Raw genomic sequence first — 20,329 nt, forward strand, 5'->3', positions numbered from 1 at the left:
AAGAGCAACAGAGAGCTGCACAAGAAGAGCAGCAAAAAAGAGCTGCACAAGAAGAGCAGCAAAAAAGAGCTGCACAAGAAGAGCAGCAAAAAAGAGCTGCACAAGAAGAGCAGCAAAAAAGAGCTGCACAAGAAGAGCAACAAAGAAAAGCTGCACAAGAAGAGCAACAAAGAAGAGCTGTGTATGAAGAGCAACAAAGAAGAGCTGTGCATGAAGAGCAACAAAGAAGAGCTGTGCAAGAAGAGCAACAAAGAAGAGCTGTGCAAGAAGAGCAACTAAGAAGAGCACAAGAGGAAAAACAGAGAGTTGCAGAAGAACTGAAAAGAAGAGCTGCACAAGAAGAGCAACAAAGAAGAGCTGCACAAGAAGAACAACAAAGGAGAGCTGCACAAGAAGAGCAACAAAGAAGAGCTGCACAAGAAGAGCAACAGAGAAGAGCTGTGTATGAAGAGCAACAAAGAATAGCACAAGAAGAAAAACAGAGGGTTGAAGAAGAACTGAAAAGAAGAGCTGCACAAGAAGAGCAACAGAGAAGAGCTGTACAAGAAGAGCAACAAAGGAGAGCTGCACAAGAAGAGCAACAAAGGAGAGCTGCACAAGACGAGCAACAGAAAAGAGCTGCGCATGAAGAGCAACTGAGAGTAGCACAAGAAAAACAAAGGGCTGCCGAAGAACTGAAAAGAAGAGCTGCACAAGAAGAGCAACAGAAGAAAACTACACAAGAAAAGCTACAGAGAGCTGCAGAAGAAGAGCTACAGATGAGAGTAGCTCAAAGAGAGCAACAAAGGAGAGCAGTTCAAGAGATTCAACAGAGGAGGAGAGCATCTTTGATTGAGGAACAACGACAGATTGAGGAGAAGATACTTGCTAATACTGAGGCAGAAAAGAAAAGAAAACCAAGAGAAGGAGATAAAGTTATGCATATTTCAGAAGAGGAAAGGATCGAACAGATACAAATGGAAGAGCAAAAGAGACAAAGGCAGAAAAAGGAAGAATGGCTGAGAACTCAAACAGGGGAGGCAGAAATGAGATCTGTAGAAAGAGTAAACATCATAAAGGAAGAAAAGCAAGCCAAAGAGAGACCTAAACTTCATGAAAACAGCCAAGAAGCACTGAAAAATGAGATGAGAGTGGAAAAAGAAGGCATGCTAGCTCAAAGAGAGAATAACATCAAGGCTAACAAGAGAGAAGAACAAAAGTTAACAGCTGACAGTGAGAAGGTGAGAGATAATCGGAGAGAGGAAAAAAGAGTAGTACAGGTGGATGCTCTCCAGTACTATGCCATTACTTCAACAGAATCAGAGACAAAACAAAGAGAAAGGCAACTATGCTCCCCTTTACCCTCCCAACAAAGAAACAATCTATCAGAAAATGAGTCAACTGAGTCCCATGGGTCCCACACGAGATCTTATAGACCCCATGCCCCTGCATCTCCAGCTCCATCTCTGCCCCGATCCAACACTTCCTCACCTGCTCTAGGAGTCAAGCCCTTAATGTTCAGAGTAAAGGACAACACCTTCAGAGGTTCCACTTCCACCAAATCGGTTAAGCCACGATTCTATAAGAGCTTTGGAGAAGATTTCCGGGTGGGTTCACCCAGTGACAGGGGATTAGAGAAAAGAGAGGAAGGACAGGAGAAAATAAGACACAGTGCTGGAACTCCTGTCCAGCATCACACAGGTTTAAATAGACTCACTGCTATCAGTGAACCTTCAACTTTCCAGTCAGCATCTTCACCACAGGATCACTCAGCCCCTATCCCTCATTATAGGCCCTATTCCAGGAGAAGCATTGCTATGGAGGAAGATGACTCACGCTCTCTTATCAGCAATATGTCTGAAGATATGGAAAGTTTTGCCACCAGTGCAGCAGACCTGGCAGACATACGAGGTCTTTATGACTACGAGAGACCAGAATCAGCATGTAGCTTCAGCAGTGATGTGTCCCGTTCTTTGGGCAAACCTCCAGCTGTTCCCCCAAAGAGCGAGAAAGCCCTACGGAGGGCTCAAAGGCTAACTACCCGGAGAATGAAGAAAGAATTGTCCAAAGTTGGCGCAGACAGCCTTTCTGGAGTTGAGAAAGATGTCTCCACTATTCGTTCCTCTTCATCCACTGAGGTACGATCCTCTAATCGCCATGCTATGGCTTCCCCTCATTTTTCCTCACCTGTCTCCCTTGCTAATGCTCCTGTGTCGGGGTCCAGCTTGCCTTCCACCCATACAGAACACCACTCTTTCCACGCTTCCCCTCATGCCACTGGTCCTATTTCTATCCCTCATACTGCTGCCGTTTCCCTCCCTGGTGTGTCTCATTATGCTACTGGCCCTGCTTCCCATACTGCTGCTCCTAAGACTGTTGCTCATGTTCCCTCTTCTCCTACTTTCCACCAAGCCCACCACCCAGCTCCAGTGACACAGTATCATGTAGAGTCAAGCTATCCCCAGGCCTACCCTCTGACCCAGCGCAAGGTGCTGCAAGACCCCGGTTCTGGTCAGTATTTTGTAGTGGACCTGCCTGTTCAAGTGAAAAAGAAGACTTTCTTTGACCCACAGACAGGAAAGTATATCCAACTTAATGTGCGCGAGTCTGGCAAGAGCATCTCGCAACCTCAACCCCAGCAAACATGCCCACAGCCTGAAATACAGATCAAGTCCCAGCAACAGCCCTTCTCCCAGACTTTTCCTGCTGGCAAACCCTTTGTGCTTTATCAAGGGTACCACGGTTATCCCCAACACTACCAGCCTGCAAGTATCAATTCCCTGCATCCCAACAAGTCGCAGGTTCCTGCAACTCTCCACCAGAACCAGCAGCCTGGACATCAGGCTTTTGAACTGGGACAAAACTCTGATGGGCATCGCTACAGTCCAGAGAAGACCCCGTACATGGACACGGTTAATGACAAAGACAAAACCTGTAACACAATTTACAGCACACATGGCTCATATGAGTCGTTCCCAGAGTGTGACACAAACAGCCAGCTTGCAGGAAGCTCAGTTTGTGAAAATGATAACTCAGCCCACTCGCAATATAATCCTCGTGATATAATAGCTATGAGTGAACTGGAGGACTTTATGGAGGTGTCTGATTGGTGAGAGTAAAGACTGATATTAAATATTTAATAAAGTAAAGAGTGAATGGATCATAATATACATGATTTTAAGTGGTTGCAAATGACTTTTTCAAGTGAAAATAGTCTCAGAATGTTTTTGGTTTGTAGTTTTAATAAGTCTCTATAGCAAACTGTTATATTGTTTCTGCTTTTGGAGATTCGCTGTTGATTTACTTGTTTTACAGAGTTCACCATTCCATTTGACTTTGAATGTGAGAAGCTAAGCTATGCTTCTTGTGTAAACAGTGTCATTAGCACTGCCTGTTCAACCTAATTGCATTTTATTATATATCATACGGTATATCAAAAGTTGTTTGGAAAAACCTTTGCTACTGACAAGCCGGCTTTACCTTTAAGCACAAATTGGAGATTTTGAGATTCAGAAGCATAGTTTTTTAATTCAGCCATGTATGGAGTGAAAAAATGGTGATGTGGCTGTTGCTGTTTTTAAGAATTAATATCATACAGTAGTCTATTTTTTAAGCTGAATGTTTGTAAAAATTGTTTCTGGGTTGCTGTGAAACAGTAGCGTGACATGGGCTGAATCAGATAATAATCGATTAATCATTTCTCATCACGGTAGCTGTATTTTAAACCTCTTTGTAAAAGTTAGAAATAAACCAAAAGGAAAAGATAAAAAGGTTCATGCAAGAGGCTGATTTTATTTTACAACCATAATATAATGTAATATAATGACATCTTGTTCTGACTTCTGAAATGTACCCTGGGCCTGAGTGATTCAAAATGAAGAGTCTTTTTATGATTGCATAAGACAATTACAATGTGCTATTGTAATGTGCAGTAATATGTCCTGAGAGATAAAGGAAAATAACATTTTGTTGATGGCATTTATTTTGTGTCCTTTTTACTGTATGAAGCAATCCAAATGTTTAAATATTTTAATATTATACCCACGAGAGTGTGAAAATGTGCCTTCTTTTATTTCCCTTGATCCACACACTCCAATTAAATGTAAGGCGCTGTGGTGAGAATGCATGCCTATACTCTCCAGTTTAACATAACCATACTGCTGATCCCCTGAGAAGCAGTAACCTGCTTTGACCACTGTGGGGCAGAGCAGAGTGCTTCATCTGCTGGAGCAAAGACCTGAACTTAAGACCCGGGAAGAGAAAAACCTGAAGGAAACTCTGAACACAAGATTTTGTTAAGAAGTCAAAATCAGAAGTATCATTTTAACACATGATCCTCAATTTATAAAACTTGTACTGTGGCTTAACCTTATATTACAGCTGTCTGTCTATGCAAAAAAAAAAAAAAACCCAAACAAACCAGTAGATTCCCACAGACTCAGTTCCTCTTAAGAGAACACTACATACGACTTTAAGGGTTAAATCTGTTGTGTAATTCCATTTGGCTTTGGCAGAGCTCAAAGCGCCAGCAGAAGCCCTGCCTCAGCAGTTTAGCCTGCCCAATAAAGGAGCAGGCTTCATACCACTGGGACAGTCTGACAACCACAGCCAGAGACAAACCCATGCCACTCTGTCCAGCAGCTGGGAGAGGTCCCAGCACAGACAGACACACACACACACACACGGGGACAAATGTGCCTCGACATAAATGCATAAACACATGCATACATACACAAAAATATGAACCTCACACAAATAAACATCAGCATTTGGCCTTTACTCCGAGATGCAAAATGAGCATTATTCCTGGTGACTGAGGTGATGGAAATGCATTTTCAGCAGTTTACTGTGTATGCTTCTTAGAACTGCACACAATGTCACACACACGCACGCACACAAACCACGAGACTTGACCATCACTTTGGAGTTCTGGGGGTTTTGGGCCACGGTCCAGGACACACTCAGAACACAGGAACACAGGAAATGACATTTCCTACGTTTTGCAGGACACACAAGAGAAAGAGAGTGAGAGAGAGACAGCCACAGGGAGAGGGAGGCAGAGAGTACTGGGAGAGAGTGGGAGTTTCTAAGTGGGAACAGAGCCTTTACTGTTTCATATTACACAGAAAAGAGGAGAAAGAGGAGAAGAGTTAATGGTGGGTAAGGGCTCTGGTGGGTTGTGCAGTCAGGCTCTGTTTTGAATGTAGCTGCTTGTGTAAGTTGCTGTGCAGTTGTCTGGGTTTATGGATTCACTGACTGTGGAAAATGTACTTCTCTGTAGTGATCCTTGTCCTGACTAAGGCTCTGGTCACAGGTAAGTGTGCCTTCTTTACCGCAGCATACAGCAATGAGAAAGTGAGCAAGCAGGCGTAAAAGAGGCAATATGTGTTTGAGTTGTAACTTGAGCTGTCATCACACACCACCGTCAAAGTTTCAGTGCATTATGGACCTTTGGTAAGAAAATAATAGAAAGCATACAACTACAGTTATCATCTAGAAGTCATCAGATCTACAATAATCACAATTTGCAAGTGCATTTGTTATTGTGTTAATAGTGTGGTGCAGAAAAGTTGTTTACAAAAAAAAGAGCAAAAAAAAACAACCAGTTGTGGCGTTAGGGTGGTTTGTTGTCTGTGATCAGAGAAAACCTCAGTATAGCTTTTACATATAATTTGTGTCCTAAAAACTGCTGTAAAGCAGACTTACAACTCGTGTTTTATGTCCTATATATTTTTTCAGCTGTGCATAATGTTGTTTGAAGTACTTCAGCTGCTTTTGTTGCCACATTAAATAGTGTTAGACAAGCCCCAGAGAGCCTAAGGGAGATTCCCCAACAAACAAGACCAAAAGAAAAAGAAAAAGAAAGAAAAGAAAAGAAAAGAAAAAATTAAGCAAAAGCAGCATGGAAGACCAGATGGTCCCTGTTATCCTTCCATGTTTCTCCTTGCCTGTTCTGGGTTGTTCCATACCAAGTATGAATGTTTCCCACCTGTAGCTACTCTTTGCCTGTCTGGTCACACATATTGTGTCCAGACCCCTTTGTCTCTGCCCTGGCTCACAGCAGACTAAACCAAGAGCACATCCAGGAAAGTAAAGTCATACTTTAGCTGTTTCTTTTGCAGTGCTTTTACACTTCCTTGCTAAAACAGAGTGAATACACACACAATCATGGGAAGATGCACAAATAGAACCAGTGATTGTTTGAAGCTGTGACAGCAGACAAACACACTTTTAACTCTAGTTTATTACTAATTTAGAAAGAAGGATTGAGTCATATAAGCGTTCTGTGAGGCTTATGGTTTGATTTAATTTTATTCTGACACACATTTACCTAGATATCTTACTCGGAAAGTATTACACAGTAACAGAAGCAGACATTTTGGAAAAGGAACATACTGAGTAGAATGAAACTAAATGATATATTTAAAAAATTGAATTAAAATGAAGGCTGTATACATTTGTGCATATATAACCCAAAGCGTTTGTGGGGGTTTTTTGTCAACAGAGGTATGCCATGCTCTTAATGTGACAGTGACCCCTGGGCCTGTCGTCTTGGCAACAGAGAACGACAACCTGACACTGTCCTGTCTGGTATCTCAAAGGAAGAGGACCACCAGTGTCCTGATTCTTCACTGGTTCTTCTCTCCTCTAACCGCTCCTACTCCTGTGCCTCCTGCTTCCCTTCCACCCAACTCTCCTCCCGTACTCGACCACCCGCAGTTTCTGATTGTAAAGATGGGCATAAGGAGAAGGAAGCTGTATGGGAACTACACCTACCGTTTCCCACAACCAAAGTTTCATCTGCATGAGAAAACTGAGGGAGAGGTGTACCAATTGCGGATTCTCAGCGTGACTGGGTCGGACCAGGGTTTTTACAGCTGTAAAGTTCAGGAGATCCGCAAACACAGAGACATATGGAGAATCACTTCCAATGGTACCAGCACCACACAGCTGACAGGTAAAAAGATGTATTCCCTCACATCTCTGTACCATATTTCTTAAAATACAGACCCATGGATTCATCTGACTTCTGAGGTGGATGCTGAGAATTGAGGACTTGAGACTTGTCAATGTTCCTAGTTATTGTTCTGTATTCATATACACATGTAATCATATGTATATGATTACCTTTATTTAAGCTGCTGATCCGTTTGTTTATTTGCATATTAAAACTATAAAACTGTTTCAACTTTTGAGCCAAACTGAAAGGAGATAATTAAAAATAATATTTTCAGACTGCTATTTTTCAAAGAATTCCCTTAGCCCACATTCGTTTTAGTAAAAATGTCGACCAAGTTATCTGGAAATAAAAACAACCAAATTAAGGAAGGGCCACGATTTTCTTCTACTAAGAAACAAAGATTGTGTAGAAATGTGTCCTCTAACTTTAACTTACAATATTTGCAGATGGTCATGCCTATATGTTTGAGTGCGACCCCAGTCCTCTGGCATTTCCATCTCAAAACAATGAGCTCACACAGCCAAACCACACTTAACAAAATCCCTGCCTGTGTGCGTGTAAGGAGTAAAAGGTAGGGTGTTGTTGAGCTGGCAGGGTTCAAAAACTCTGATGTCAGCATTTTGGGTTTACTTTTATGCAAGCCTCAGGAAAAAAAATAAAAAATACTGGAGAGTTTAGTTGCAGCTTATTCAGTGTGTGCCAACAAACAAAACAAAGAGAAACGGGTTAAGAAATCATTTAAATCACATGAAGTAATAAATATTTCTTCAATATTTATTTTTATCTGTGCAACACACTGGACCGATCATCGGTGAGATGCACTGGGTGAAGGGGTTTACTAGAGATTTATGATGCTTTACCACACTTTGTGGAGGCCGTGTGTGACTCAGTTTACCTTTCAATAGTTTTACGCAAGAAAAGCGCAGAGGTTCGAGTCAGACAGAGCCTGACAACGCCCTGCCCTATATTCAGGGCAATGTCCCACTAAGGAAGCCACATAACCTCAGGCATCTCCGCCATGCATTGACCACAGAACCAGAAACAGAAGACCTGACATTATGAGGGTAAACAAAGAGGAAAAAAAATTATATTGAGGGAACCCCTTAGTCTGCAGATCTCAGTCTGCAGGGCATAGAGCAAAGACTACACCCTAAAGAGGTCAATGGACTACTTTCATTCACAAAACTCCAACCTTTTCTTTATATCTAGTTCCCAGCTTCAGACCTTTAATAAGAAAGTTTGATTGCTTTGAGCTGATTTTCTAAACTGGTAAACTTTCGAGACACTGTGTTCAAGTTCACTGAGCTGCCAGTTTCAGTGGTTGGTAATTTGTTTTCCACATTTACCTTCACAGCTGAAAGACCTCAGATAAGCCTAAATCTGGACCTGATGGTGTAACAGGGATATAGGGTATTTACATTTCACATAAAAGTATCACTATTGGTATGATGTAGAAACATTTGTAGTGAGCGTTTACATTTAATAGCTCCCTTACAGAGAAGCTGGTGACCTCAGTGTGTTTGCTCTCATCAGATGTGCGGTTTAACTGGTGGTTAACCTCAGCCCAGATTCCAGCCAATTGTAACTGTCGCCTTGTCTGGTGAACAAGACTGGTAAAGTTTGCCTGCTTCACAAGTCTTTATCTTAGCTTAACAGTGCAAAGACATGATAGCCTGGCCCACCACACCTTTATTAGTCTTAAAAGAAACTTATATTCATGGCAAAGATAGAATGTGGTAAGAGCATTTTTAAAAACAAGCTTTTATATTTGATGAATTGGAAAAATATTTGTGAAAAAAATTCTTCCATTTCAAGACAAAAGGAGAACAAAAACATGATTATTTACTTTTTATACCTTTTTCCATCCTAGAAAGATTCCCTAACCCACAATGTTCCACATTAATTATGTGTTACTGAAACAGAACAGTGAAGACACATTGACAATTTTGCATGTAGTTCAGTGGTCTGGAAACAGGCTAAAAGTCATTTAGAGTTAATATCTTACAATATGCATCAATCTGTGTGGAAAAGTCATATTAAAATCTCATTATGGAGAGCAGAGACAGTCTTTACTCTCCTCAACCTCTCCCTAAATACCCCTGACCTGTACAAAATCAGTGACAGCTCCCTTGTTTGTTTGTTTTCCCTTAGTTAATAAGGACAAAGAGAACACTGTTGATAGCTGATATGTGGAACAATGGGGAACCCCCAAACATGGTCCAAGAACAGCAACACAGCTACTATATGTGTGTGTGTGTGTGTGTTAATGTTGTGTTTGGCTGATGGTGAAGCAGACTCTCCCTTTATGACAGTGGTTTGGATATTTCCAAGAACCACTGGGGTTTGTTGTACAGAGCCACAGCCCTCAGACATCAACAAATATAAAGATACTCAGTCTGGGCACAGTTTCCATCTTTTATGTACAGTTTCTGATGACATTCTAAAATGTCTGTTTCTACAGTGCACTTTACACCCGAGGATGGTAGAAGTGAAGGATTGTGGCTTTTGTTTGCAGGTACTGTTCTCAGCTCTATTCCTAATTCTGTCTCATTTACACATCTTGCTTAAATAAAGCTTATTCTATTCTGATGTCTCTGTTTTTAGATGTGTATCTGTGTGCTGTGCTGATCTGCTCACTGGGCCTGCTGTCCATCTTCCTATTCACTCTCGTCCTAATCTGCCAGTACTTCTACAGAAGACACAGGCTCAAATGTAAAACCACTTCCCAAAGCAACTGTAGATTTATGGCTTTATGTTTCCCACATTTGTATCTAAAACAAACTGTCACATCAAATGTTTGTCTTTATTGCTTCTTTCTCTACAGCCAGTTACCCTCTGGTCAAATGTCCAGAAAGCAGGTACTAGTATGTTCTTTATTTAGAAATCAGAAAGCTGGGGGGGAGACAAACACAGTATTTGCCAATTATATATATGCAAAACAAACAAACGTTATGTTGAGCTTCAGAAGTATTTTTAAATGTCTATTTATTTGCACATTTTTAAAAGAGTATTTTTAGCTTTAATATAAATTAAGATCAACTTTATCTACTCCTTACAGCTCAGGAGAGACTGTAACAAGCTCTAGTAGTTGCTCCAGTTCCTCCCCAAGCGCACAAAGGAGAGACATGAGACAGAAAACCGACAGAACAAAAGCAGTAGCGCCACCTAAGCTACCTGAAGAGCCTCCACTGCACATACCAGCCAAAGGTAAAATGTCCTGCAGAGTCCTTCACAAAGTAAAATGTAAAGTCAGGTTTCAGATTTTAAACCTAAGATGAAACATACTAGAGGTACCAGAGTCACAGAGTGGCGTGAGAGGCCCTAGCCCCAAGAGCAGGAATTTGGCAAAGAACAGTAAATTACAGTAAATTGTCAGCAAGCAGAAAAGCAGGAATTAAGCTTGCACAAAAACAGTCAGAGAATGTGAAATTCCTGCCTAGTGTGTTACGAATTAAATGAACACTGTCACTGAAAACAGCAGAATAAAGAATTTACATCCGTTTTTAAACAACACTGTGATTAGGTTTAACACAAAGTGCTTGTGAAGGACAATTTTGACTTCAACCACAATTTAATATTTGCCAGTTCATTCCTCCTGGCTGCTATTTTGAGTCAATTAAGGTTGTCTCCGTTTTCAGTGCCCGTTGCTGCAAAGAGACCTCGAAAGCCCAGAAGGTTGAAGACTCAGCCAAGGAGATCTGCCACTGTAAGTCTCTTCCTTCAAGCACAAAACCTGTGAACTAAAACTATGAAGATCAGTTATGAAACACAGGTACTTAATACCTTTAGAATGTATTTATTAATGTTTCGAAAATATTTTTTTTCCGCGAGCACAGTTGTTATTGAGATGCATGCAAGAGGGAATTTGTCTCACGACTGCATGATTGTCTACAGCAGTTTATTGCCATGTCTTCATTCAGTTATGAGCTTGATAATTCTATTTAGCTTTATTGCTTCTGAAACACAATTATTTATTTATAGTGCTTCATTGGTTTTATATCTTCAATAAAAGTGTCAAACAAGTGTGTACAGAAGAAAACTACTCAAACTAAGCATCATCAGTATTTCGTCTAATGGTGTTCTTGTAATTTTGTACTGAAACGAAGCACTGGAGATGTGAGCTTTTCTTTAGCACGAACATGCTGATTAGATTAGTGCAGCCAGGAGGATCTGAGGATTTTGGATAGGGCTCCTGTTGTACCAAATGTTTTCCGGGTAAACTAAATGTTCCAAGAGGTCCTGAAAACAACGTAAACAGATTCTGCTGCTGGGAAACAGAAAAGATGTTTACCATGGAAGTTGACAAAAACTACAATTTGCTGACAAGATGAAATGCTGACAACTTACAGTTGTCTGTGACTATTTTTCCAGTTGTAAATTCTGAAATTGTTGCACATATATACAGCAACAATTCTTTTTTTGTAGATGAACTTACTTTTACCCAATTCCTCTCTCCTCTAGCCTCGAATATCACAGGAAGAAAGCCTGACATATGCAGAGCTAGAGCTTGTCCGACCAAGACAGGAGCCCCTGGTCCCTTCCACCCCCGACCCCACACCCTCCAGCCCCGACACAGTCTATGCTCAGATCCTCTTCCAGGAGAAATACCTGTAAACATGTAAGCTTGGTACCTCCTGCAGAGATCCAGCTCTCCGATCGGAACTGTGCAGCAGCCGAAGGACTATATTTATGAACTGTTAGTATGACATTTGTTTTATTTTTTGGGTGCAAGTATGCCATGTGTGGGTAAATGGGAGGCTTGTGCTTGCTGTGTTCAGTTCCAGTTCCAGCACAGCAGCTTTGGGTCTCATAACTTTGTTTCTTTGTTTGTTGGCATCACTGGCCTGTGAGCCAGATGTTTATAGAATGCTCTTACCGTTAACTATTCTTTATAAACTCAGGAGACTGTGTGGGAAGAAACTGTTGTCCAGGCTCTCTTACTGCAGTGTAATAAGGCACTGTAAAAGTCAGTTTTGAAATGCATTTATGATTACAGTACTAATAAATCATATTAAGAGATGCTAAAGAGTACAGTGTTTGATTTCTGTAAATACAGTTTTTAAGTGCAGCTTTTCTCTAAAGAAGGGTGGATTCCACTTTGCTTACGAATCTGGAAATTTTAGACACATATACAAACATAACAGGAATGTTTGATAATCTTTCAAAGTTGGGAAATCTCCTTTCTGCGTCTAATGATGAAAGTTACACAAGATTGAAACCATTCAACTGTCTCTAGGGTTTACAGAGAACGGCTAAGAGAGAAAAAAAAAATGTGAACAGCACTTCTTGTGGTCAAAATGCCTTGTTGAGGTTGGAGAACAGACAGACTGCTTCACACTAAGGTGTACAGAAAAGCGTTTCTGAATGCTGAAGCAGCCACTCCTGTTGGCTATGAACAGGAAACTGAGGCTGCAATTCATAGGGGCTAACCAAAATTGCACAACAGAAGATTTAAAGAAAGTTGCCTGGTCTCATGAGTCTCAATTTCTCCTGCAACATTTAGATAGAAGCCTCAGAATTTGGTGCAAAAAAGACGAAAGCATGTCTTCATCCTGTCTTGGATCAATGATTCGAGTTTGCTGCTGCTGGTGTAACCGCATGGAAGATATTTTCTTGTGTTGTTGCTGAGCATGCCAATGCCTTTATGATCACAGCGTACCCATCTTCTGATAGCTGCTTCCAACATGGTACAAAGATCAAATCATCAAATCGAGTTCAACCCAACAGTGCACAGTGGAGATTCTGATCGTGGATGTGCAGCTGACTGCGTGACGCTATCATGTCTCTGAGGACATTTTGGTCTATATTAACACAATAGCATGGATAAGATTAAACATTTAATAAACTGGTGTAATGGATCCAATACTTTGCCACCTTCAGACAAAAGGCAGACCAACAGTTTCCAGTATTTATGCTAAGCTAACAATCTAATATCAATCTTCTCATCCATCAACAATAAACATGCATGATTCCTAATAAAATAGTAGAAAGAATAGAAACAGCACAAAGTGCCTCTAATTTCAAAGTGTACTCAATGTGGCACAAGAATAAATAGCAAATATAAATCTTAGAAGCAGCAGACATAAAGCTCAGGAAAGGTGAAGGGTGCAGGCCATTTTGTGAAGGTCACTGTGTGAAAAATGGGATGAAGATGGAGGAAGAGAATGATGCAAATCCACACCTTTCCCTTGGTGAGTGGGAGAGATTGAGAGAGACTATCATCCCCCACAGTTCATACTCACTGACTAGAATGAACCCGCTAATGACTACATTTATTCAAATTAGACTAATTGTAATCATGGTTAATAATTAGCTTTACAGTGCATTATAATTGGGTTAGGCTACAAGATGGTTCTGCCTAGGTGCAATAATTTATTTGATTTAATTATTCTGAGGAACCCAGTGGTTTGACATTTCATATCATAAAACCAGCGATGTAGAGAGAATGGAGATAGCCGTTGTCTTAAGAGAAGGTCACTGCTAGCTCTCTGGGAAAATTATGAGGACTATTTTCCACTCTATTAAGCTACTCCACTTAGCACAATTAGCCACACACACAAAGGTTAAAGAGAGAGACCTCCTCCTTTATGATAGAGAGGAGTGGCGCATGTGCATGAGAGAGCAAGTAGGAGACAGAAAGCAAACAAACCTCCACAATCAACAGCCTAACATGCCCACTTATTCACTGGAGTGCAAGTGTGATAATGTAAGTGTTGCTATTACACTTTTCATCTGCAAGTTGGGACGAGTTTCATACCACATCTTGTGAAATTTGTCAGATACTCTGTTTATTTGGTATCTAATATCTTTGGGGATAAAGACACACACACACTTAAAAATCACCCATGATAGACATAATATGATCACAGAGAATTTAAGGCGGGTAGTGGTACAAAAAGGGCTGTTCAAAAAACCCTCATAAATACCGTATTACAAAGCAAAATGAAAGCACATTGTGAAAATCAAAATAGTAAAGTCAGCAAACTATTCACATCAAACTAAACAGCCTGAATTTTTCTTGCCACAAACATTTACCAGACCAAAACATTACAATGCTTACATGATTAAATGCTGACTTATTTGTCTCTTCACAACAGTGTTTGCTTGACTTGCAGTTTTTCTCAGAAATGTTTAAGTGAAAAAGCTGCATTTCTCAGGAACAGTTTATGAAGCGCGCATGCCCCTGGTCATCATTCACACACTCCTTCTCATGTTCAGTTTAGCAGTGCCCATTTCAACCACAGGCTTCTGCTGTGGGCCCTAGAAAGCTCTGCTAAAGCAGTAAGGGTCCATTTAAATGACTGTACGAGTGTTTCTCTCATCCGAATCCTTCCACCAACTCTGGAAAAATTTAGCCAGTGTCCTTCTGGTTTAACTCGAATTAAATAAAATAAAATCCAACACAGAATTCAGTCAAAAATCAAGGAGACCAGCAGAAAAAGGTTTTGGCAAGTGTCTATCAATAATTTTATTCAAATATACTGAAATTCTGTATTTACACACAGAAAAATACAAAATTAAATATTTGTGTAGAAGGTAAAAGTCATGTTTCGTCTAAATGCATCAAATGTTGTAACACTGTTTTCTGAGAAAACACAAACACACACACACACACACACACACACACACACACACACACACACACACACACACACACACACACACACACACACACACACACACACACACACACACACACACACACACACTTGACATACAGCACTTCTGCTGCTCAGCTGCAGCCAGACCTGAGATACTAATGAATTTCCCATCAGAGTCTCTCTGGGAGGATAAAGGGCGTGCAGAAATTGTGTTTTCACTCACACGTCCAGGTGAAAACTTGGCCCCAGGCATCGCCTGCCAACAGAGTAGCGTGAGTCCTGCAAAGAATACAGCAAGGGAAATGCAGTGTTGTGCTGTAAAGCATGCAGTGATATACACACAAAGAGAATTAGAAGCTTTCAAATACTGCATATAATTAAATATAAACTCATACTATTTTTCTTTGAACACAGAGATGAATAAAGTTTAAAGTACAGTAATAAACAGAAACTAAACCCCAGCTGGCATTCCTATGAGTGGGTGCTTTTTATTTACTGTACCTGGACATAGCCAGCGCTGTGACGGCTGGATTATTTTTGTAGCGCCGCTGTGACACAGCTTGACTTCTGTTCAGCTCTTGATGTAACACCAGATGTCTCTCCCAGCCTTTAGCCTGGCTGGAGTTGCTCACTGTGGATTCATGAGAATACATTAGCATCTACTTAATAGTGAATTACAGGGCAGTTGTCCACCCCGCCTGAAATCAGAACCTCAGTTGTCCTCCCCACCCCAAAAACCAAAAAAAATAAAAAAAATTCAGTGTGTATTAAGCGTGTGTCCATCTGCAGTCAGCAGGCTGCAAAAGGGAGAAAAAGCCCTCAAATATAAATGCTTCAGTGTTACGTAAAAACTTGTCTCGATGTAATTGGAAAGCATAATACTCCTATGAGGTGACGCGAGGCTGTAACCAACGTATGCCAAATTGGATCTGGGTATTATTGCTTTCTAAATTATACACGCTCACACACGTCAGCAAAATTACTCATCAGTGTTTACTGCCTCTATGTTTAATAACTTTATAACAACATAATTCCTGCTAGCCCTAATGCTAGTGAGGGATAGGATGAACATTACAAGCTCTCATCTGGAAACCACACTGTCTAGCTCTGAGATGAGCGGTTAAAAATAATCATCTCACTTAAGAATTTATCTAATTAGATAGCAATGGTTCTTTCTTCGTCTTCTTTTTTTTTTTAACACTATAAATAATGATGGTCTTTGTGTGCAGTTGCTTTTCAGATGGTTTCACAGTTTTGTTATTGTCGACCACTCTCATTCATTTTATTATGAACACAACACCTGCATGTATATCCCATCGTTCTGCCAGTAACATTACCGTCTCTCTCTGTTTGGTCTTGCCCTGGGGACACAGGCTCTTCTGGAAGGCCAGGTAATTGTGTTCTGGTGTACTCTGCCCTCCATATCTGTATGAGAGACACATAACGAGTAACAAAATCATAAATATAATTCAAGATAATAACAAACACACTCATATATGCACCAACATGCATGCACATACGCACACACACACACACACACACACAAACGTAATAATAAAGTAATGATACTGTTTATGTGTGCGTGCTGTCCACGTGGCATGGGCACCCACTCCAAAGTGAAGCACAATTTACTGTTTGCAGCTTTGATTGCAGAAAGGCAACACATGCTTATATTAATCTTAAGCAAAAAACAGTCACACACTGCACACAACTCATATACTGTTATTAATACTTTGATGGACACCCAAGCTGGTACCAGCAAGGCTAATACCAAAGTAATGACTGCCACAGTTGAATACTGTACAGAAACACTCCCACTGATCTATTAGGAGCTATAGAGAATTGTGATAGCATTAACAACAACAACAAAAAAAACATTCTACATAATACACACAACCATTATGTTATTTACCTGCATGAAAAAACAAAAACAAAACTCACCCGTATAATGCCATCCTCACAGCCTGTGATGATGACATTCCTGGAATCCCACTCGTGTCTCTGTGTAAAGCTGATGCACAGGATGTTTGACTGAGGCCCACAGGAAGTGTCAGTGCAGGTCAACAGCTGGCCCTTCATGGTCCACAGGTAGAGTTGCGGTCCAGCACATGACACAATCTCTCCCTTGGACACATTAACATAGTGTTGACGTTCAGGTGTGCAGACATACAGACAGAAAGAGGGAACAAAAGGAGAAGAACACACACTAACAGGATATTCATGCTGTTAACAGTGAGAACCCTCCCTTCCTCATGCTGCGAGATGAATGAAGAGGAACAACGTGACGACAGTGAGCCAAAAAATTCAAAGGACAGGAGGAAAAGAGAAGGTGAGACAGAGCAGTGGAAAGAAGGGGACCCAGAAGGTGGACTTACAGTTAGATCATTGATAGCCAGTGCAGAGACGACGGTTGTGTGTCCTGCTAACTGAGTGATATAACTTAGCTCTTCCAAGTCCCACAGGATACAGGTGAGGTCATGAGAGCCGCTCACTATTATGCTGTGGACCTCAGACACAGCGAGACACACCACTGCATCCGTATGACCATATAAAGGCTGTGAAGGACAGTGGGGTCAGTATTAGTGCATGTGTGTGTGCAAATAAGTTGTCAACAATACTGTTACATTTCAAGAGCATACAAACATTTGGACAGACGAACCTGTCTGAGTTTCATGTGAGTGAGTTTATCCTTAGTGACTGCCACATCCCACACACAAACGACAGTGCTGGTTCCTGCAGTGATGACGGTGGTCACATTGGGACAGGCGGCGCACAATATGTCTCCCCAGTCACATAAACTCTCACACACTGCAAACGTCTAGAAGTCGACATACATAAAGTGTTTAGAATTACACTATGTTATGGTAAAATCTGAACTCAAGTTTAGCATCAACTGAAAAATAATTAACATTAAACACACTTTAACTTGCTCAAAAGAATACAGTTGTAGTCCTGCAGCTTTAAGGTGCATCCATGCTCCAACACACCAAAATCAAATGAATGGCTTGTTACTAGGCCTTTACCAAACTTAATAATAATAATAATAATAATAATAATAAACTTTATAAAGCACACAAAACCAAGGGTATACCAAGGTGTTTGACAAAATAACATAGGAAAAAAGGAGATGGGAGAGGGAGAAGGGACGCGGCACGCATTAAATATAAAAACCATGACAATCATAACACATAAAAGTGGTAGTAAACTTGATGGCATGCTGAACAGGTAATTCAAGAATCGGATTCAGCTGTGTTGGAGTAGGGATGTATCTAAAGCTGCAGGACAGTAGCTCTGAAGAACTAGAGTTGGAGACCCCTGGCACAAATCAAGGGGATGGAATTGGCAGGTATGACAAATCAAAACAATTTAAGTTGTGAAGAAACCAGCAGACTCGCATAATACAGTAGTGTGTGCGCTCAGCAGATTTTTAAAAAAGAAAAAAAAAAACTTAGGGTAAATTAATGACACTGTTAATTACTTAGCATAACAGGTCCCTGCCTAATTTGCACTCACTTCCTTCCAATTTTGATTTGAAGTTCAGTAGTTATGGAAATGTGTAAAATGCATTGACATTACATAATACCTTTTCTGTGGCATGGTTTCCAAAGGCACAACTGTTGTCAGGAAATCCCCAGCTGAAGAAGCAGCACAGTAGCGGTGACAGGAGGAGCTGGTTTTTCTCCAGAACCAAGACCTCTTTTTCCAAGCACAGTATCTGACCTACCGGGCCTCTTGACAGCTCTACAGTAATATTTAGAACAGTATATAAAACTTGTCAAACCCAACACAAAAATGTTATAGTTTTAAAAAAGAAAAAGAAAAAAAGAAAGAAAGTAAAGAAGTATATCTGTAATAAAGATAATAGCTCTTCAAAAACATCATATTAAAGAGTTTCGTATCTCAGTAAACTTGTAAAGTGTTTCATTAAAGAGAGAACAGAAAAACTGGGCAATTAAAACAGCCATCCTCATGGTTACGAGCTGAGGCTTGGTCCTAGGGGGCACCTGCATCTGGGGGTAAGGCAGTGATTGCGCTTGTAACTGACCTATTCATGCAGGAAGAGGCAAAATCATTAGATCCGATTGCCAGTTCTGCTTCTATAATCCCCAGAAAGAAGCTCTGTCTGCATTAGTTCTTAGTGTTCCTCGTCCTATTCATCTCTATCTGCTTATTGATCAGATCAGACACTCTAAGATTTAATATGAAATGTAATATGCAGGAATCTCTCCCTGAGCATTCGCAGATTCATCTCCTATCCCTCAGTGGGCCTATAGGGATATCCCGATTATTAAGTAGGGCTCAGCAGCAGAGTCATCTCCATATTGTAGCTCTAACAGATAGCTTCTATCCTTCTGTAGTGTAAATTAATCTATGGGCATTCTCACTCCATTTCAATGATTCCCTTAAGATTTGGGCACATCCGGTGTATAATAACCAACATCAAATAGTAGGGAATAAAATAAAGATGGAACAATGCAAAACAACGAAGATACTATAATTGATTCAATTTAGTTTACTCAGCATAAAATAGCAGTACTTATAAAAGTGTTGAATGTGTGTCATTCATGAGGCTGTATTAAGATTTGTTTTTATCTTATACCATAGTTTGAAGACTAGAATAGTTTGACAGTTTTGCCGCAATTACACCAAATATGAAACCAAGGCCTGTAGCAACAAAGCAGCTTACAATAAAGATTGGAAACAGGTTGAAATAGCCACCCTCCCTTTTTACAAAGAAAGAAAGAAAAGAAAGGAAAAGCAAAGAAGGGGGAAAAAGCTTTTGAGGGGCAGGAAGCCAGAAATCCTAAGATATGTTGCATATTCTCTGAACGTCTTTGTGTTTAGTTATACCTCTGAATGGTTGCGCAGGGGTCTTTAGCTTATCCAGTTTGAAATAAAATGGAGTTGGCTGATGTGTTGATGACCCTTCTTTCTTAGAGCCACTGCGAGGCGGATGGGGCTTGATGAAGAGCTATGGGATATACATAATACATAATACAGTAAATATACTCCAATTACACTAATTCATCGTCACATTATTATTATCATCATCATTTTTTTTAAAACCTGTTTGGGAACTTGTCCAAAGTTGCTGACATATCCCAAGATTGTGCTCTTGATGACAGGGTCTTTAGTGTCCTGCCAGCGTTTCTGGGGGTAGAAGTAAGGGTGGAACGTGTTCACGCTTTCTATTGCAGCTTGACCTCGTTGCCGATATCCAAAAATCAGATCGATCCACAGGTGTAGGTTGGCGCTCACATAGTCACTTTCCAGTGCCTAAAGCAAACAGAGCAGGGGATTGTTTCACAAACTAAAACCATCTAGTCAAATAATATTATAAAGCTATTAAAACATGCATACAACAGTCTTTAAAAAAAAAAAAAAAAAACAGCAGTGTTTAGCACTCGTTATTATTGTGGTCCCCAAACCATCAGTCAAACTGCTAATATGACACCAATGCACAAAACTTCTAAGACTGTACAGCCAATCAAATTATTAAGGTACCCTACGATTCCTTCCAAAAGTCAATTTAGAAGTCCAGGACAGCAAAAGACCGAACAGCTGTGTTATGAGCATATCTTCATGTTACAATTAAAGAATGATTTGGGTTGAATTAGCCAGAGATTGGTTTTGAAGAGTTAATGAGGAAAAGTGGGCATTATGACCAGCTATATCCTAGCGCCACATTTTAATAAACACGTCCTGGATGAACAGAAAGGTGGAAAAAAAGAAAAAAGTATCATAACAAGGATATATTGTCCTGAGTTAATTTGTCTGTGGAAGAAAA

The 20,329-nt window shown here is 40.4% G+C and overlaps 3 protein-coding genes across 7 annotated transcripts in view; 2 read left to right on the plus strand and 1 right to left on the minus strand.

Moving 5' to 3' along the window:
- Positions 1 to 3,949, plus strand: part of c13h10orf71 (chromosome 13 C10orf71 homolog) — a 12,046-nt gene extending 8,097 nt beyond the window's left edge. Inside the window, exons 1-2 of one of the 2 annotated variants that reach the window (XM_085182008.1) lie at positions 1 to 2,117; positions 2,392 to 2,501. The exon at positions 1 to 2,117 is cut by the window's left edge and continues 8,097 nt beyond it. In XM_085182008.1, the coding sequence (XP_085038134.1) occupies positions 1 to 2,117; positions 2,392 to 2,412 (2,138 nt within the window). In that variant the 3' untranslated portion in view covers positions 2,413 to 2,501. The other variant, XM_085182006.1, reaches the window with a different exon arrangement.
- The window catches only part of wdfy4 (WDFY family member 4), a 75,774-nt gene that overhangs the window by 22,329 nt on the left and 33,116 nt on the right, over positions 1 to 20,329 (minus strand). For all 4 annotated transcript variants that reach the window (XM_085182010.1, XM_085182011.1, XM_085182009.1 and 1 more), the window contains 9 exons: positions 19,609 to 19,818; positions 19,393 to 19,513; positions 18,125 to 18,282; positions 17,201 to 17,359; positions 16,917 to 17,096; positions 16,483 to 16,665; positions 15,879 to 15,966; positions 15,043 to 15,172; positions 1 to 14,820 (listed from right to left, as the gene is read on the minus strand). The exon at positions 1 to 14,820 is cut by the window's left edge and continues 22,329 nt beyond it. In XM_085182010.1, the coding sequence (XP_085038136.1) occupies positions 14,757 to 14,820; positions 15,043 to 15,172; positions 15,879 to 15,966; positions 16,483 to 16,665; positions 16,917 to 17,096; positions 17,201 to 17,359; positions 18,125 to 18,282; positions 19,393 to 19,513; positions 19,609 to 19,818 (1,293 nt within the window). In that variant the 3' untranslated portion in view covers positions 1 to 14,756. The remainder of the gene's footprint in view (positions 14,821 to 15,042; positions 15,173 to 15,878; positions 15,967 to 16,482; positions 16,666 to 16,916; positions 17,097 to 17,200; positions 17,360 to 18,124; positions 18,283 to 19,392; positions 19,514 to 19,608; positions 19,819 to 20,329) is intronic.
- On the plus strand, positions 5,154 to 11,960 carry vstm4a (V-set and transmembrane domain containing 4a). The gene is made up of 8 exons (XM_085182037.1): positions 5,154 to 5,293; positions 6,485 to 6,937; positions 9,402 to 9,455; positions 9,545 to 9,652; positions 9,765 to 9,798; positions 9,999 to 10,147; positions 10,579 to 10,646; positions 11,402 to 11,960. Exons 1-8 carry the CDS (start codon positions 5,245 to 5,247, stop codon positions 11,552 to 11,554), a joined length of 1,068 nt encoding a protein of 355 aa, XP_085038163.1. The 5' UTR covers positions 5,154 to 5,244; the 3' UTR covers positions 11,555 to 11,960.

Source organism: Neolamprologus multifasciatus, chromosome 13 (assembly GCF_963576455.1).
Source record: "Neolamprologus multifasciatus chromosome 13, fNeoMul1.2, whole genome shotgun sequence".
Classification (NCBI taxonomy): Eukaryota; Metazoa; Chordata; class Actinopteri; order Cichliformes; family Cichlidae; genus Neolamprologus; species Neolamprologus multifasciatus.

What these genes read in the sequence shown, in the direction of transcription:
- vstm4a (XM_085182037.1), top strand. Translation starts at nt 5,245, where the DNA reads ATGTACTTCTCTGTAGTGATCCTTGTCCTGACTAAGGCTCTGGTCACA. An exon ending in ATTGTGGCTTTTGTTTGCAG is followed by an intron (nt 9,456 to 9,544) that starts GTACTGTTCTCA and finishes CTCTGTTTTTAG; the next exon opens with ATGTGTATCTGTGTGCTGTG. An exon ending in GTCAAATGTCCAGAAAGCAG is followed by an intron (nt 9,799 to 9,998) that starts GTACTAGTATGT and finishes TACTCCTTACAG; the next exon opens with CTCAGGAGAGACTGTAACAA.